Consider the following 19,550-nt stretch of genomic DNA (forward strand, 5'->3'; position numbering starts at 1 on the left):
ACAATAACTGTTCTTCGGAAGCTTCATGAAATGGGTTTCCATGGCCGAGCAGCCACACACACACCTAAGATCACCAAAGCTTGACACCATTGGACTCTGGAGCAGTGGAAAAGTGTTCTCTGGAATGATGAATCATTATTCACCAGCTGGCACTCCAACAGACTAATCTTGGTTTGGTATTTTGGTCTTTTATTAGGATCCCCATTAGATGTTGCAAAAGCAGCAACTACTCTTCCTGGGGTCCACAGAAACATGACAAAATACAGAACATTAATAGACAAGATCAGCTCAAGGACAGAAGAACATTTAAAAAAATGAAAGGCATATGTAACCTACATATCGATACATACACACAAACTATCTAGGTCAAATAGGGGAGAGGCATTGTGCAGTGAGGTGTTGCTTTATCTGTTTTTGAAACCAGGTTTGCTGTTAATTTGAGCAATATGAGATGGGATTTAGTTACATGCAATAATGGCTTTATATAATACTGTACACTTTCTTGAATTTGTTCTGGATTTGGGGACTGTGAAAAGATGCTGTGTGTAAATTGGTTATGCAAACAATTTGGGATTTTCAACACATTATTGTTTCTTATAAAAAAATTAAAAAACTCTCTTCTCAACTCTTTGCCAAGAGAGACTAGCATGCACAGTATTTATATCAGCACTCTGATTATAATTAAGAGCAAGTCATAGAGCCTCCCGGGTGGTGCAGTGGTCTAAGGCTGTGCCACCAGAGATTCTGGGTTTGAGCCCAGGCTCTGTCGCAGCCGGCCGTGACCGGGAGGCCCATGGGGCGACGCACAATTGGCCAAGTGTCGTTAGGTGAGACAAGGATATCCCTGCCGGCCATTAGTGACTCCTTTGGCGGGCCAGGTGCAGTGCACGCTGACCAGGTGTATGGTGTTTCCTCTGACACATTGGTGCAGCTGCCTTCTGTGTTGTGCAGTGTGGCTAGGTTGGGTTGTGTTTTGGAGGATGACCTTTGCCTCTCCTGAGTCTGTACGGGAGTTGCAGTGATGAGACAAGACTGTAACTGATACCATGAAATTGGGGGGTATAAAAATTTAAAAGAGGGCCAGCTGCAACTTTACTTGTAGCACTGGACCACACTGGACCACACTGGACAATAATCAAGATTGGACAAAACTAGAGCTTTTTTGGAGTGTGGTGTCTAAAAAGCAGACCAACAGACAGACCTCTTCCCATCTTTACAACCATTGAATCTATATGTTTTGACCATGACCGTTTACAATCTAAGGTAACGCCCAGTAATTTAGTCTCCTCAACTTGTTCAACAGCCACACCATTCATAACCAGATTCAGCTGAGGTCTAGAACTTAGGAAATGATTTGTACCAAATACAACACTCTTAGATTTAGAGATGTTCAGGACCAGTTTATTACTCGCCACCCATTCCAAAACAGACTGCAACTCTTTGTTAAGGGTTTCAGTGACTTCATTAGCTGTGGTTGCTGATGCATATATTGTTGAATCATCAGCATACATGGACACACATGTTTTTTTTAATGCCAGTGGTATGTCATTGGTAAAAATAGAATAGAGTAGAGGGCCTAGAGAGCTGCCCTGTGGTACACCACACATGACATGTTTGACATGAGAGAAGCTTCCATTAAAGAAAACCCTTTGAGTTCTATTAGATAGATAGCTATGAATCCACGATATGGCAGACGTTGAAAAGCCATAACATATGTTTTTTCAACAAAAGGTCAATAATATTAAAGGCTGCACTGAAATCTAATAGTACAGCTCCCACAATCTTTGTATTATCAATTTCTTTCAACCAATTATCAGTCATTTGTGTCAGTGCTGTACATGTTGAGTGCCCTTCTCTATAAGCATGCTGAAAGTCTGTTGTTAATTTGTTTACAGAGAAATGGCATTGTATTTGGTCAAACCCTATTTTTTCCAACAGTTTGCTAAGAGCTGGCAGCAAGATTTTTGGTCTGCTGTTAGAACCAGTAAAGGCTGTTTTACCACTCTTGGGTATGGGAATTACTTTGGCTTCCCTCCAGGCCTAAGGACAAAGACTTTCCTCTAGGCTCAGAATAAAGATATGACAGACAGGAGTGGCTATAGAGTCAACTACTATCTTCAGTAGCTTTCCATCTAAGTTGTCAACACCAGGAGGTTTGTCCACCTCTACCACATTAACTTTACAAAATTCTAACTTGCAATGCTTTTCTTTCATTATTTTATTTTTTTATGCATGAATATGATGGCGCACTGTTCATTGTTGGAATTTCCTGCTTATGTTTTCCCACGTTGCCAATGAAGTAATCATAAAAGAATTGGTAACATCAAATGGTTTTGAAATGAATACGCCATCTGATCCGATGAAAGATGAAGTTGAATTTATCTTTCTGCCCATAACTTCATTTAAAGTACTCCAACGTTTTCTTTATATCATCTTGGCTTCATAATACAGTTTCTTCTTCTTTTATTGAGTTTAGTCACATCATTTCTCAATTTGCTGTAAGTCAGCCAGTCAGATGTGCAGCCAGACGTATTAGCAACTCCTTTTGCCCCCATCTCTTTCAACAATACAGTTTTCAATTCCTCATCAATCCATGGAGCCTTAACAGTTCTAACAGTCAGTTACTTAACAGGTGCATGTTTATCAATAATTGGAAGACGCAATTTTATAAATTCATCAAGTGCAGCATCTGGATGCTCCTTATTACAACTAATCGACCAACATCAGTGCCCGACCTCACCAATGCTCTTGTGGCTGAGTGGAATCAAGTTCCCGCAGCAATGTTCCAAAATCTAGTGGAGAGCCTTCCCAGAATAGTGGAGGCTTTTTTAGCAGCAAAGGGGGACCAATTACATATTAATGCCCATGATTTTGTAATGAAATGTTCGACGAGCAGGTGCCCACATACTTTTGCTTGGATAGTTCCATGTGTGCCACTGACTTAGTCTGGCTTTAATTCCAGTTTGTCTACAAATGAATCATTGATATGTTGGATTCATGTCTCCATCTCAACCAAAAATCTAAATTAAAGACTAGGACTAAATCAGACTTTAAATGCACATCAAGTTTGATATGATTTAGTCCTAATCTTTAATTTTGATTCTTGGTTGAGATGGAGACCTGAATTCTAAATCAATTATTAATTTGTAGACAAACTGGAATTAAAGTCAGTGGCACAAAAGATACATCTCCTTCAAATGTTGATATTTGGTTGCGTTGACAACCAAACACAATTCAATATGGAGCCGATTCCAACTACGAGTATACTGACCTTGAGCTTAAGCATATGAGAATAGCAAGCTTTTCACCTGCTATTCCTTTTGGGTGGAGATCAAGTAAATTAAGGTGTGGCTGAGGTGTGTCTACAGATATGCTGTATTCTGACCTTTACTTAATTCCCTCATAAATCCACCACCTTTACGCGCAAGAAACCATGAAAAAAGTCTGGTGAACATCCTGTTTCCAAGAGAAAAAAAGCATCAACATAATTTTCTCCCGATATAAATAACACCATTCTCCATGGACTGTAATTTACAACTTGACAAGAACTATGGATAAGAGATAGGTAAATTATTAATCTGTTTGGATAAGGGAATTGAAAAATATAAAATACACTTGTTTTAGATATATTTCACTTTTTAGTCTCTGGAGAAAAATGTGAAACCAGCCTTATGGCAGCAAACTGAAGCATATCAACATAACGTTCCCACAGTAAAGTTCATGAAACACTGTGCCATTATGCAGAATTTTTAGTGTATGGCCTTTTAACTTGCAGGGATAGCCACTAGACTACCTCAACTTTCTCTGACAATCATGTTAAATATTAGCCACTATCAGTATCGACCATCAGTAGGCCTAATAACAACACATATTTAACTGCCAACTTACTGTTAGTTCCCTTCAGTTGGTATAGCCTACATTATCATTCCATTTAATTCCAATTTTTCATTTACGTTCCTTTGCTTTTTCTGTAAATGTCGTCACCACCATGTGGTTGTTGCTGAGGATCATTAGTAACAGTTGATAATATTTTTTATTAAATGGTTATGGAGCGGAGTGCAGACCAAGCCGTAACAGTTTGAACCTGATGCATAGAGCAATACTTGGCTGTCTCATCCCACAGTTCCATGGTTAGTGCAGGCAATAGACGAGGGTATAGCCTACTATTGTACACTCTTCTCCCTATTATAATTCTATGTACACTAATCTTCCAACATTACCATGGGTTAAAGAACTGAATGAGGCAATTTTCAGAATGAATCAAACCACAGTTTTATATCTTTCATGCATAAAGGCTCTCCTAACCTGTTTTTTATGATTTCTACATACTTTCCTAACCCAAAATAATCTACAGGATCAGAGTATTTTTAAATCTACCAATTGGTGCTGACACATAGAAAAATATGCATATATTTAGATGGCTTTTCTTTCTTTCCTAATATTATGAACCCGTTATTTATTCAACCTTAAAATGACTAACACATCTACGGCCACATGTTGAGGTTGTCTTCTTTTGTCATCATAGAAGCGTGCATGTTCAAGACAGCACACAAAGGTCGCAGGTCGGTGGAGAGCTTCACAATTGCTATAATAATCTGTGCAGAATCTCAAACAGCATTGATCCCCTACACTATGTACTTTTGATGTAATCTCAACTACAATCCATGTAATTTGGTTGTGCTATTAGATGAAGCACAGTGATAACACATTAAGTTGGTATATGAATACAAAATATCTGATATTGTATTCCCATTTGAACTTTACTGTGCTTTTAGATGGTTGAAAGCATAGTGATAACACATCAGTTATTCAACAGACTTCTGGCTGTCTTTATGAGTGGGGGGGATAAAGGTTGAAATCTCATTGATCAACATTTCAATCAAATTTCCGGGTTAAAATGACATGGTGTTCCCAGTGGGATGTTCTTAGAACTCACATGATGGGTTTTGAGAGTGCAGCGGCAGCAGCGCCATAAAAAGACAAGTGTAGGAACGCTGTGAGTGTAGCTCTCTGCTCTCAGCCGTCTCAGAGAGAGAGGGAGACTCAGGAATGATAGACAGAATATGCTAATATAGCAGACAAGGCCATAAAACACATGAATGGCGCTACCTTCCGTGACCTCTTCCCTGAGAAACGGCTCTCTTTTTCATCACATCTGCGTCAAAGCAAAAAGTTGCAAAGGGATCTGCAGCACCCCTTATAAACCCCTAAGTGCTTTTTAATGGCGGTCCGGATCAGACAGCAGTTTTTACATCTGACTTGTCATCGTACCGCATCACCCCCTGAGAGAATGGTCGGTCAAAGGGTCTGTACTCCAGTACAGTTGATCTGCTGCTTCCCATATCCCCTGGCAACAGGTTTAAATAGAAGAGTGTGAGACACACTTGTGAAAGGCTGACGGTGACATGCTCTCTGAACATATGAGTGTAAGAGTGAGCAGATAGCTGGGGCCACCTAAGCAGACCAAGCAAAAGGCTCTGGGTGCATCAAAAGTAGTGCACTATATAAGGAACAGGGTGACATTTGGGACCCAGCCTCTATCTGCTGCTAACGCACAATGCTTCAAAGGACCCATCCCAGATCTTTCTGGCCTGACAGGAGCCCTTACTAATGCCTTGTTCATGGATCACAAATACTCAACCCATCCTGTACGGTAGAGGGCATTCAAGGCAGGTAATCTCCCTCTGTCTCTCTCTCAGGCTCCAAATTCAATCAGTGTGGAGATCAGTCCTGGTGTCATGCTCACAGAAATACATTTTAATCTGAGGGGAACTTCCAAAACAGACCTGCAGCTCATCCCAGCCCCACTCACACCCTCCAACCAGGCCCATATTGAGGCCTGTGTCAACAGATCAGGAGGTCTCTAGGTGGATATAAGGCTATTTCTATGTAACTCAGCCTGACATTATTGCTGATGGCTTTTCAGCACATCCATAAGAATGATTCCATTTTCTGACAGACATGACTCATGAGTTGAAATAGTGGTGTATAGTTACGGTGGAAACCGTGTTCGATTGGGCCCCAGAATTACCCTCTCCCTATCTGAGTCCATTACCAAAATACTCATCTCCACGACGGGGTCCACAGCATAGCTCAGCGAGGGGGCCCACACTGAATCACTTAGCATTGCTAATGGCTAATCGAGGCCCTCGATGGCTCAGCCACCTCAGCCCTGCCTGATGACAGATGCTGTGGTTTCCATGGCAAAGCTGCCAAACAGCCATGAAGAAATATCTAAGCTTTACTGCCCATCCCCTTGAGGTGCAGGACTTTACTCTAAAGCACGCCTTTGTGTCATGAAAAACGGAATATGACAATGATGAACAATGGAAAGGGATGCGTTTATTAGAACGAGTGCCTGTCAAAACAAGGTCAAACAAGTCAGGACAAGCTGATTGCCACATTTTCCCAAGGCATGTATTTTCTGTGAACATGCGTGCCTGAGAGAGTGTTTGGTGTGTAGAGGACTGGAGAGAATGAGAAATGGAGATGGAGAATGTGTATGATATCAGTGTCAGTGTGTGGGTGTGTGTTTGTGTGGTGTGTGCCAGCTGTTTCTTTCCTAGCAGCCCAGCACTATGAGCCTCCCTGCCTCCTAGGCCCTCCAGTCAAGGGATCTATCCAGGCTGTTCCCAAATAGAACCCTATTCCATTTATAATGTGCTACTTTTGACCAAGGCCCATAGAGCTCTGGTCAAATCTAGTCCACTATACAGGGAATAGGGTGCCATTTGGGACTCCCATCCAGTCTCTGGGAACATCCAACACTGAGGGAGATCAAAAGGAGCGGCAGGGGGATGATGGAGTGCTCCAGGCCACCGCTAGACGCCGCTGAAAGCGGGCCCCGTGTTCCTCTTATCACCCCTCTGCCACCGCTCCCACTGACTGGCTGTGTACAGACAGAGAGAGAGGAGAGAATGAGCACTGTGCCTATAGAAAGAGAGAGAGGAGAGAGTTGGAGCACTGCCTAGGTACGTTGAAGAGCAAGAATTAAGACTGGGATTGTTGCACTCACAATAACAAACTACATCTACGTTCCTCAGTAAGGAGTTCACTGACTGCACTGTAAGTGGCTGAATGGCCAGGCTGCACTGTAAGAGGCTGAAGGGACAAGCTGCACTGTAAGAGGCTGAAGGGCCAAGCTCCACTGTAAGAGGCTGAAGGGACAAGCTGCACTGTAAGAGGCTGAAGGGCCAAGCTGCACTGTAAGAGGCTGAAGGGCCAAGCTGCACTGTAAGAGGCTGAAGGGCCAAGCTGCACTGTAAGAGGCTGAATGGCCAAGCTGCACTGTAAGAGGCTGAATGGCCAAGCTGCACTGTAAGAGGCTGAAGGGCCAAGCTGCACTGTAAGAGGCTGAAGGGCCAAGCTGCACTGTAAGAGGCTGAAGGGCCAAGCTGCACTGTAAGAGGCTGAATGGCCAAGCTGCACTGTAAGAGGCTGAAGGGCCAAGCTACACTGTAAGAGGCTGAAGGGTCAAGCTGCACTGTAAGAGGCTGAAGGGCCACGCTGCACTGTAAGAGGCTGAAGGGCCAAGCTGCACTGTAAGAGGCTGAAGGGCCAAGCTGCACTGTAAGAGACTGAAGGGCCAAGCTACACTGTAAGAGGCTGAAGGGTCAAGCTGCACTGTAAGAGGCTGAATGGCCAAGCTGCACTGTAAGAGGCTGAAGGGCCAAGCTGCACTGTAAGAGGCTGAAGGGCCAAGCTGCACTTTAAGAGGCTGAAGGGCCAAGCTGCACTGTAAGAGGCTGAATGGTCAAGCTGCACTGTAAGAGGCTGAAGGGCCAAGCTGCACTGTAAGAGGCTGAAGGGCCAAGCTACACTGTAAGAGGCTGAAGGGTCAAGCTCCACTGTAAGAGGCTGAAGGGCCAAGCTGCACTGTAAGAGTCTGAAGGGCCAAGCTGCACTGTAAGAGGCTGAATGGCCAAGCTGCACTGTAAGAGGCTGAAGGGCCAAGCTGCACTGTAAGAGGCTGAAGGGCCAAGCTGCACTGTAAGAGACTGAATGGCCAAGCTGCACTGTAAGAGGCTGAAGGGCCAAGCTGCACTGTAAGAGGCTGAAGGGCCAAGCTGCACTGTAAGAGGCTGAAGGGCCAAGCTACACTGTAAGAGGCTGAAGGGTCAAGCTGCACTGTAAGAGGCTGAATGGCCAAGCTGCACTGTAAGAGGCTGAATGGCCAAGCTGCACTGTAAGAGGCTGAAGGGCCAAGCAGCACTGTAAGAGGCTGAAGGGCCAAGCTGCACTGTAAGAGGCTGAAGGGCCAAGCTGCACTGTAAGAGGCTGAATGGCCAAGCTGCACTGTAAGAGGCTGAAGGGCCAAGCTACACTGTAAGAGGCTGAAGGGTCAAGCTGCACTGTAAGAGGCTGAAGGGCCACGCTGCACTGTAAGAGGCTGAAGGGCCAAGCTGCACTGTAAGAGGCTGAAGGGCCAAGCTGCACTGTAAGAGACTGAAGGGCCAAGCTACACTGTAAGAGGCTGAAGGGTCAAGCTGCACTGTAAGAGGCTGAATGGCCAAGCTGCACTGTAAGAGGCTGAAGGGCCAAGCTGCACTGTAAGAGGCTGAAGGGCCAAGCTGCACTTTAAGAGGCTGAAGGGCCAAGCTGCACTGTAAGAGGCTGAATGGTCAAGCTGCACTGTAAGAGGCTGAAGGGCCAAGCTGCACTGTAAGAGGCTGAAGGGCCAAGCTACACTGTAAGAGGCTGAAGGGTCAAGCTCCACTGTAAGAGGCTGAAGGGCCAAGCTGCACTGTAAGAGTCTGAAGGGCCAAGCTGCACTGTAAGAGGCTGAATGGCCAAGCTGCACTGTAAGAGGCTGAAGGGCCAAGCTGCACTGTAAGAGGCTGAAGGGCCAAGCTGCACTGTAAGAGACTGAAGGGCCAAGCTGCACTGTAAGAGGCTGAAGGGCCAAGCTGCACTGTAAGAGGCTGAAGGGCCAAGCTGCACTGTAAGAGGCTGAAGGGCCAAGCTACACTGTAAGAGGCTGAAGGGTCAAGCTGCACTGTAAGAGGCTGAATGGCCAAGCTGCACTGTAAGAGGCTGAAGGGCCAAGCTGCGCTGTAAGAGGCTGAAGGGTCAAGCTGCACTGTAAGAGGCTGAATGGCCAAGCTGCACTGTAAGAGGCTAAAGGGCCAAGCTGCGCTGTAAGAGGCTGAAGGGCCAAGCTACACTGTAAGAGGCTGAAGGGTCAAGCTGCACTGTAAGAGGCTGAATGGCCAAGCTGCACTGTAAGAGGCTGAAGGGCCAAGCTGCGCTGTAAGAGGCTGAAGGGCCAAGCTGCGCTGTAAGAGGCTGAAGGGCCAAGCTGCGCTGTAAGAGGCTGAAGGGCCAAGCTGCACTGTAAGAGGCTGAAGGGCCAAGCTGCACTGTGCCCCTTCCAAGGAGTGCTGACCGGACACTGCACAACCTCTATAGCATGTTGACCTCTCACTGTCATCCCTTACAAGATAAAATGTTCCTGAGAACCTTCATTCATTCATTTATTCATTTACTCATTCACTCTTCAAGTACTGAGAGGGATTAAAACCTGCTAGCTCGTCAGATCCTTTAGCATCTAGCAGCTCCGAGCACTACTGCTTGATACTCCTTCCAGATACTTCTCTGAAAAAAGTTGGTGTTGGAATAGATTGGCATTGAATTGTTTTGGCAGTCTCAGTTGCCAATTGAACAACAATATTTCTGTTAGAGCATGCAGTGCAAAATGTCTAGCTCGAGCTGGTGTAGCAGTGAAGCGGCCTTGCTATGTTTACTCATAATTTTTACATTGAAATATACCTGTAAAAATTTCAGATTACAATTTTGGCCCCTATAGTTTTTTGTTATCCTACCTACAACATTCCACAATGTGGCCTACAACTGGTTTCATTTACAATCCATTTTTATGTTCAATAACATTTTATCTTCACATCAGTTCAGACAGAGTTCATTCTTAGAATTGTTGAATTACACACTGTAGCTGCTCCTGCTCCATTACCGAGCAACATAAACCTGGTGTGCGTCCCATATAGCAGCCTATTCATGCTCACCATCGGCTCGGGTCAAAAGTAGTGCACTATAAAGGGAACAGGGTGCCGTTTTGGACGCCGCCCTGCTCTTCTCTGGCTTCTCAGGCTGACTGACTGTATAAGCCTATTCAGTCAGTCAGGTTTTTCAGCTGAGCGCAGCTGGTGGAGATGCGTAGCTAAGCATCACTCTTAGGCCGGGCCCTTCAAAGGTTTTAAAGGATTCTCAGCACACTTTATCAGCTGGACAAGGTAAAGCCCATCTTTCACAGTTGATGCGGCATTAAAGAAAAATTGTGGTGACCTTTTACATTTTGGACTGGGAAAAAAGCCCCTGTGAGGAATGAAGGGTGGGCGGAGGTTGGTTAGAGAGAATCTAGTCATCTTCTGGTTAAAGTCCAGGTTAAGGGCCAGACTGTCTAATCCACGGGGCAGCATTAAATCTAACACACAGAGCAGAGCTGTGGGTTTGTGTTTTCAATTAGATGTTCACTGGGGCAGAAATTATGTCTCTTCATTTTCTCTACCTGAGACCCAGCATGACATAACTGTAGCATGGTGTAATTGGTTGCCTTAGCTCCAACAGATGGCCATAGCTACTCAAAATGGAGGTGCCATAATGACTACATTTTAACACTAATGAAAGCAGCTACTCAATTTGCAGAAGTAACACATATTTGTGGGGAATCTGAGATGAGTCTGGTACAGTTTAGTATAGTATAGAATGTGTAGTGCTCGTCGACTAATATGGTATATCCCATGTATTTGCTGTGATATATGAACTGTAGGTACTCACCTGCCTGCTTTCGTTATGATCATCTCTGTTCCCGCCTCATGGAACTTCTTCCACAGCTCCCTCTCATGAAGAAGAACCTTGATGTTCTCAATATTCTAATAGAGAAAGGTAGAGACAGCCATGAGGGTTGGCAACCTGTTGTGGGCTTATAGACAACTCACATTATGCCATCTGCATTTTTAAGTTAAACCAGTTCATTCTCAATAAATCATTCACAATTGATAGGGTGTCCACCTACTCTTCCCTGACAAGAAATAAAAACACCCACGACTTAATATGGCCAATTATTTTGTTAACAAGTCAACGACTTCCTTAATAATAGCTAAAATCATTGAAATTGAGAGCAAGGAAACATACCCATTTCATCATTTCCAAAAATAGGAAACTTCTGAACATATAATACCTTTGCAGTTGTGTTTCTGGCTGTGTTGAGAGCCTACAATACCCATGATTACCTGGTCTGGCTCATTGCCCTGGGGGATGCTGGGAGTTGTAGGCAGGCCCAGGTGAGCGGAGTCAGGGCTGAGGTCTGGGGGCCCTCCAGGCTGGACCCCAGTCACACTGTCATCCGTCACAGCTGAGGCCTTCTCCTGGAGCATCTCTATGAGATGAACAACGGCTTCAGTTCAATACACAGACTTACAATACACAGACTTACAATACACAGACTTACAATACACAGACTTACACTACACAGACTTACAATACACAGACTTACAATACACAGACTTACAATACACAGACCATAGAATTACATATAGAACTTATATAGTAATGTAAGAGGATATCTGTGACATAGAATTACTATAATACTAAAATAAAACAGAGCATCTCTACAGATAATAACAGACTTACAATACACAGACTGACTCCAAACCAATACTAAACTGTCTCGTAAAATACTTAAATAACACATTCCCATGAAATGGACTGGACAAAATACAAAATACACCATGCACAAACACAATGTAACAGACCTTCAAGATACAAAGATGAACCCCGCCCCTAAAAACATAGCCTAATATTTAATTTAGCTATTATTTATTTTTCAACTACTAATTGACATGAAGTGCATTTACATAATGTACTTGTATAGTAATTGCTGTTAATTTTGTATTTCTACAATAATTATGTCTATTAATCCTGTATGGAAATCAAACACATCTTACTGGAAAGCTGCTAATTAATTCAATATTTTCTAATGAACATCTGCAGAATGACCAATGGGAGAAAAAAACGGAACTAAAGGGGACTCCGTAAAAAATGTTTTATCAGATCATTAATTGTTGTCATCCCACACCTTGAATGATGTTCTTCAATGGAATTCCTGTCTGTTTTAGAAAGAAAATCTGGTCTGGGTAAAAGGCACGTCTACTTCAATTTGTGTCTGTTATTTACACAAGAAAAGTATATCTGTTTTATGAATTACTATTTATATTGAACGATGAATCAAAAGTAAATTGTTTAAATGTTTTAACATTTCTGGTAGATACAATTATTTCAAATCAAACCTTACAAGGAAATTTCAAGGATGCAGAAGTCAATGCCTCATTCTTACACTGCAATAATACACACTTGAAGGTGTGTATTCAAAAACTAATATTTGCAATGAGAGAAACATTTATTTTTTTTAACTGCATATTAATTCATTCAAGGCAGGCTCTCTAATTGTGGGACATTTCTTGGAATAGATATTTTAGTTCTTGGAAACCAGGTCACTGTTTCGTCCCCAAGCTACTAAGCATTTTTAATAGAAATATTTGTTGAATTGTGTAGGCAAAGTCATTTCAAGGTAGATCACTGCAGCAAGGGCCATGTGCCATTGGGGGAATTTGGTTACAATGACCCAAATACTTTATGATGATGGGCCTTCATTCATGCAAAGTAGATCTGATCTATGTTTGCAGAGAGGTCCCATGTGAGTTTCAAGGAGGAATCGTCTACTGTATACTGCACCCTCTGCTCTGCTCTGCTCTCCCCTCATATGAAAAGATTGAATAGTAGCTAGCAAACTTGATTGTTCCTCACATAGAATTTGAATTACCGGACCCATTCAAGTGACGTTATTCCCACATATGACTACACTGTTGTGCTTATTAGGTCATCGTAAATACACAACTACTAAGTAATCATAAATATTCAAGCAACATTCTGGCCATAGAATTACAATTACTAAAGTCTGCGCTCTGTGATGGGTGTACCAGCGGCCATATTGAATATTTCTATTTCTGTTATAGCATCTCCATTTTGATTCTCTGACGTTTAGTTTGATGAATGAAATTATAATATTCCTAATATATATTTGCATATTAACACCGTAAATCATAAGAAACTCTAGACATAAGCTAATTACTCAGCCTGCATGCTTGGAGACCACGATATTAAGCACATGGGGTCAAGATTAATTTGTTCTTCAGAAGAGTTGGATTAAATATTTACTTTTCTAGCATACGGGGAATAGTTTTATGTAACGGCTCCTAAACACTGTTCATTCCATTAGTCCAGATCACCAGCTAAGCTTCGTGCTCTCACAGCTCTAAACCCAGCTCAAAGACAAACATCTTTTCATGAGAGACACAGACACACAGACAGCCTGATATAGCCTCGTCTGCTCCATACAGTTCAGTTTCACAATGCCCTCTCCTCTCCTATAGCAACCATTCCCCCAGCCATTTTACCATACAGACTCAAACTGTAGGTCTACGTCCAAAATAGCACCCAATTCCCTATATAGTGCACTACTTTTGAACAGAGTCCTATGGGCCCTTGTCAAAGTACTACACTATATGAGGAATAGGGTGCCATTTGCGACGCAGATATAAAGGTATACAGTGTACATTTCGGATAGTTTTTACACTCACCCCGGCCCTCCCTTAATCTCAGGCATGTAAACAATGTGAGTGCTCTCTCTCAGGATGAAAGAGAAGGGGCTCCAACTGTAAACCAACGCAGACATTTGCTAAAGCGAATAAAGATAAGGCGCGCTGCAAATCAGCCGTGGTACTTTTTTACCCTCCTGAACAGGGCCCTTTCACTTACCCTGTTTAACTAAACACACTGAGCTAGCCCTCTGTTTATATCTGTGTCACTCCCAGACATATAATCCACTAAACTATTCATGGCAGATTGTCCTGTGTGTGTGTGTCTCTGTGTGTGTGTGTGTGTGTGTGTCTCTGTGTGTGTGTGTGTGTGTGTGTGTGTGTGTGTGTGTGTGTGTGTGTGTGTGTGTGTGTGTGTGTGTGTGTGTGTGTGTGTGTGTGTGTGTGTGTGTGTGTGTGTGTGTGTGTGTGTGTGTGCGTGGTGTGTGTCTTTGCCTGTATCTGTCAGTGTATCTCTGTCTGTGTTTTCGCCTCCCAGTCTGAAATGCATAGCCATGATGCATGATGCATGTTATTGAGACAGCTACCATAAATTCAAACCTGACCTACCATTTTGTGCAGCAGCCAGTCTCATGCATCTGGTGATGTGTTGCAGAGAGAGAGAGAGAGACAGAGAGAGAGAGAGCACCTTTATTGTTGTTGTATGTACGTCTCTGGCCGCTACTACTCAGCGATGTCAGTAGAATCACATCACGTAGCCTTGAGCTTGTTAGCACGCCATTTGTGCAAAATTATTTTGGATGTGAAACTGACCTATCACAACAAAAATGTAATGGTACCAAAGTAATAAGTGAGTATGGTGCTGTAAAATCTCTAACCTGGAAAGCAGTTCTCTAATGTTCAATTCCCTCCACAAAAGTGAATACGGCCTATGTTTTAATCAGTTGTTTAGTTGATTGATTGGCTTCAAATGTCAGTATACTACTTAACAGAACATCTCAGGATGTAATGTTAAGAGTCAAATGAAAAATAAAATATGATTTTATTTATTGTAAATTTGTGTAATTGTTTATAGTCCAGATTTTAGAGACATCCAACATAATTGTTTGAGTTATGTATTTAGGTATTTATTGAATGAAAAGGACATTATTTAGACTCCCATTTGTAGATTAAATTATTTGGTTGTAATTTGTGATCATATAATTCTAAAAGCATGTCCTAAAATCATCATCTGGCAGTCAGTCTGTATAAACTAATGAAATATATTATTATGAATATTAATGATAGTTTTATCATTATCATTATCATTATTCATCGTTAACTATTATAACAATGACACTAATAATAATATTTGTAACATTATTTAAGGATAAGAACTATTTTTCATCTTAAACAGAACAGATAGAATTGTTGTTTGTTTAACTTTTTATATTACCATAAAGCTTGAATTGAAAGTTGCTACACCAATTTTGGACTTATAAATGAATACACCCATTGATTCTTGAAGAATATGACTTATAAATGCCTCATGAGCTTAGTTCAACTGTCATACCCCCATCAGAACCCAAAAGAAATGCTTGTTTTAGTCCAATGTTTGTAAACAACGTAATGTAAACAAATACTGTATAGCATCAAAACATGGTTAAAAGTATAATTTTACTATAATGGATGGTCAGTCCTTGCATCCATAGTACTCATAGCTTTAATGTAATTAAGCTTTGAGTACCATCACAGGGCCCTGAAACATGGATCAGACTGGTATTTTGGTGTTTTATATGACATTTAATGTCATTTCTACACAGCATCTAGGCTACGATCCATAAAGAAACGGACAATCTCAGACAAGGGCTCTTGAAATTTTGGAGAAATTGAGTAAATTATGTAACAACTGTTTTCATCAAATTTATAGTAACCTCAAAATGATATTGTGAAAATAAGAAGCATATAACCTATAACTTCTTTGAGCATATGTGAAATGTAAAGAAGTTGTGACTTTCCAATTGTACTATAGGCTACATGTTCATATCAGTTACAATTACGTTTTTTATAGACCGTGTGACCATAGACTGTTATACATCTCCATAATATCACCACATCATACAACAACGGTTAAGGACACTGCTGTAGCTGTTATTGTTGAAATAGGCTACAGATAGCGTTGTCGCGTTCACCATCCCTATCAAGGCAGTCAAATAACGCTGGAAAAAAAATTAAGTAGAAAGTATATCCTAACACTAATCGCATTAAAGAAGCTGAGCCTATCCAACTATGGCGTTTTCAGATTGACTCCATGCCTGAGCTTGTTTACAAAGCACAAAGCACCTAAGATAGGCAGGTTACAATAAACATAGGAAATCATATTATTATATTACCTCATGAAATATTATCAGCTCGAATCCATTTATTTTCCAAATGGTACTTTTCTGTCTTCACCAAGGAAATAGCAGGAAGTTACGTTCCATTGGGACGTAGTTAGGGAAAGTCGTCCAGCATCTCATCTTAATAGGCTTTGCTTATCTTTCTCCGGCATAACGGTTCTCGAGTAAACTCCCGGACACGCGTGAGCGCCGGTGTTAACACTGACTTGGTGTGATTCAACTCTCGTGAACTGACTGTTGCGTACTCTGCGCGTGTGCAGTGCGATTTGAGCTAGAGAGAACGAACTTGGTGTGTGATGTTTTCTTGGAAACACAAAAAAGAATTTGCTCAATCACTTGAATTGTTAAAAAACCGGGATGAGTGAATTATTTGACTCGTTCCCCCCTCTCCCTTCCCTCTCTTCCACGCAGACCTGACGTCGCTCCTCTAACGACGAGAATACCTTACAGCGCGATGCACTGCTCCTCTGGAGCCAGAATCTCTCCACCAACGACTATTGGACTAATAAATGTTGTGTATGACATGAATACAACCTCATCTCCTCCCCCATCCCACAGGCTATTGGTTACATCATTAAAAATACTAATCCAATGATATAGGCTATATAGCCTATAACTAGATGTAGCTGCAGAGTTTGATAGGGCCTATGGGATATTATTATACATAATATAGTATAGGTTTCATTAATAAACAATTCAGAGAATAATTAATAGTTTGCCCGATAGGCCTTTTCTACTAGATAAAAAAAATTAAACAAACTCAGAAGAGCATAAATTGATAATTGAAGCATCTGCTCTGGGTCTTTGTCAATCAGGTGTCACTATGCAAACAGACATCTGTGAGGTGAACCATGTCCAAATCAGGATTGTTGGGGTAACAGAGTCTCCTCTGTTCCAGTGTGAGATCAAATGACCTCTGAGGGCCACAGTGGAGAGGAGTGGACTAGCCTACAACTAACCCATCCTCTGGTTCTGTTAGGCTCTAGATTTGATTTCTTTACCGTTATTTCGCACGCCACGTATTCCTTTCAAAACAGCAAATGACCTCTGAGGGCAACAGTGATGACGAGTGGACTAGCCTATAGCCTACCCATGATCTGGTTGAGTTATAGATGGTATTTCTGGACAGTTATTTCGCACGCTATGTTTTCCTTTCAAAACAGGAATAGGCGTCGAAGAATGACGCTAAAACGATCATACATTTTCAGGTGAAATATGGTTGTGGTTTTGGAATAAATGTGTCGAAGCACAAGGCCGAAAGACCAATAAATCAACAATAGAAGTTGGCGGGTCGGGTTGGTCGGGGAGAGTTTGACTTATATCTACTGGTGACATGACCAAATGAACGAGAACAGCCTAAATGTCCTTCCAGCGACAGTTTGTCATTTTCAGCCCTTTCAATATTTCTCTGCAAAAATATGACTGGTGAGGAGGCATCGAATGATCAGACAGTGGTCATTTCTTGAGTCTGTTGAATGTTTGGACATGGGTGATGTATTGTATCGGTTAATGTCAGGTTTTAGAGACCTATTGATCATTTGTTGGTTCAAAATATATATTTCCATATACATTATAATTAACAAATGGCTTGATTTTGGTATCATTTTGAGAACAATAAATTGCATCTAGGCTGACTGTATTTTTAAAGTGAAAATCGGCTGCAATGTAACACACTAGTTGCCTTTAATTTCTTTACTTTGTAGATGGGGTGATTTTCGTTTTATGTTCGTCCATTTAAGTTATGAATTATTATTGTTTTACTAATAATAGTTGTAATGTTTCTTTATTGTAAACATAGAATACTACTAATAGCCTAATAATAGGGTACTAATCATAGGCTAATCTAATTGAATGCACACGTGCATTTTTTTCGATAGGCCTGTCATCTTTATTATATGATATAATAAATATTGACATTTCTTGTCAGGGAACAATCAAGCAGAATAGTCCGTTTTCTATGGTTTTCCATCCCATATTGCTATATCAACCCCTTCGCTAAATGGGACTCTAATCTGTTTTTAGTAATCTGTCTTTAGTCATGTGGCGCCAAAAGGCCAAAGCCTCTTGAGTCCGGGTGAAGGCCTTTAGTTCCATATCGAAGATGCCGTTCATCCAGGATCTAACGCAGTCCTCCAGTCATTTGCGCGGGAAGAACATATTTAGCGATACATGTAAATATTGACCCTAAATTCATTGCATCATATAAATACAATGCCAGGCTGTGTTTACACAAATACCTCGTAAATGTTGAACAGAAATGAGTATTTAGAGGATGTTTCTGTCATATTGCTAATGTGCGCCACTAATAAAGGATATAGTGAAGGCTTGAGGAAATGCAGATGTGCCATTCTATCTCTTAAATCATATATATTAGCCTACCTCATGAAAGACAAAAAAAATGGTATAACCATTGACCGACAATAAATATACCGAATTTAAAACGCCCAAAGGCTAATACTAAATGATGTGTAACTGGCCCTCACAAACATAACACGTGATGTAAAAGTAGCGGTTCTTACCTCCACGTTATTGCTCAGCCCTTAACACGAATTTGACCTCTGCACTGTACTCCCCTTTAGCTGTGCTTTTCTTCCGAGAATCTTAGTCCCACAACGACAAAACCTTAGCCGCCGTGGTATAGAAGATGCTTCTGCTATAAAATGGTAGATTTTTTTTATAGGAGCTGAATTGAGATGGGTTTCTGAAAGGGAATTTAAACTTGACTCACTCCCACAGTCACGTGGTGCAGAAATTAGGAACAGGAGTTCAGTGGGGTTGTGGTGGGCTAGTGGACTTGGAGCAAAACGGGGTGTTGCTGAGGACAATGTTCAAGCATCTTTCAAGCATCGTTAAAAACTCCAATATTATATATACCGATGGCGTTTTGGTCTCTGGTCCGAAACGAATAGTGTTTGTTGGTTTAGTAGTTAGGCTATTTTTATGTTTTTGAGAAATACTAGGCAGAAAAATAGAAAAGTCCGTTCCTTTTATTCATGTGTCAATATGTTACCTGTGGCTCTGATGGGACCATTAATAAACCTTGCTAATATGTAGATCATTTTGGTTTTATTAATGAAAATATCTGTTGCAAAAACATTAATTCCAATACAAACATCAGCTTCTTTTCACAAGTGAGAAAAACAAATGTGTGCCAATTGTCTTATTTGTATAGTCTATTTTGAACCATTTTAATTCGTTATTTCGGTATCAAATTAAACCAGAAACTGTTTTTTCCAAACTTAAAAAGAGATGAATGGTGAATGAACATGTCATTGACCTTTGGCCCTGAGTAGATAAGCACGAGGTGCAGTACAGTCGCAAACAATTCAGGATGTAAGTATTACATTTCTCTGAACGGTCCGTAGAATATATTAGTTTGTTTCATGGCGGTATACCACTACTTTGCCTACAAATTAATAGTTATTAAAAACATTCTAGCAGAAAAAACTAGCCATCATGCAAATATCAGTTTAATTTAAAAAAGATTACAAGACCTTTTGACTTCTAAATCCTACGCTTACGTTCTTGATATGTATGTATATGTATGTATATGATTTTTTTC

General features: G+C 41.4%; 1 protein-coding gene across 1 annotated transcript in view; it reads right to left on the bottom strand.

Annotated features, from left to right (window-relative positions):
* The window catches only part of LOC109904705 (T-box transcription factor TBX4-like), a 28,858-nt gene extending 12,460 nt beyond the window's left edge, over positions 1-16,398 (bottom strand). The window contains exons 1-3 of the mRNA XM_020501880.2: positions 15,983-16,398; positions 11,247-11,392; positions 10,792-10,886 (exon numbers count right to left, since the gene is read on the bottom strand). Coding sequence (XP_020357469.1) covers positions 10,792-10,886; positions 11,247-11,390 — 239 coding nt within the window. The 5' untranslated portion in view covers positions 11,391-11,392; positions 15,983-16,398. The remainder of the gene's footprint in view (positions 1-10,791; positions 10,887-11,246; positions 11,393-15,982) is intronic.
* Between the last annotated feature and the right edge of the window lie 3,152 nt (positions 16,399-19,550).

The sequence above is a fragment of the Oncorhynchus kisutch genome, linkage group LG15 (genome assembly GCF_002021735.2).
Source record: "Oncorhynchus kisutch isolate 150728-3 linkage group LG15, Okis_V2, whole genome shotgun sequence".
NCBI lineage: Eukaryota > Metazoa > Chordata > Actinopteri > Salmoniformes > Salmonidae > Oncorhynchus > Oncorhynchus kisutch.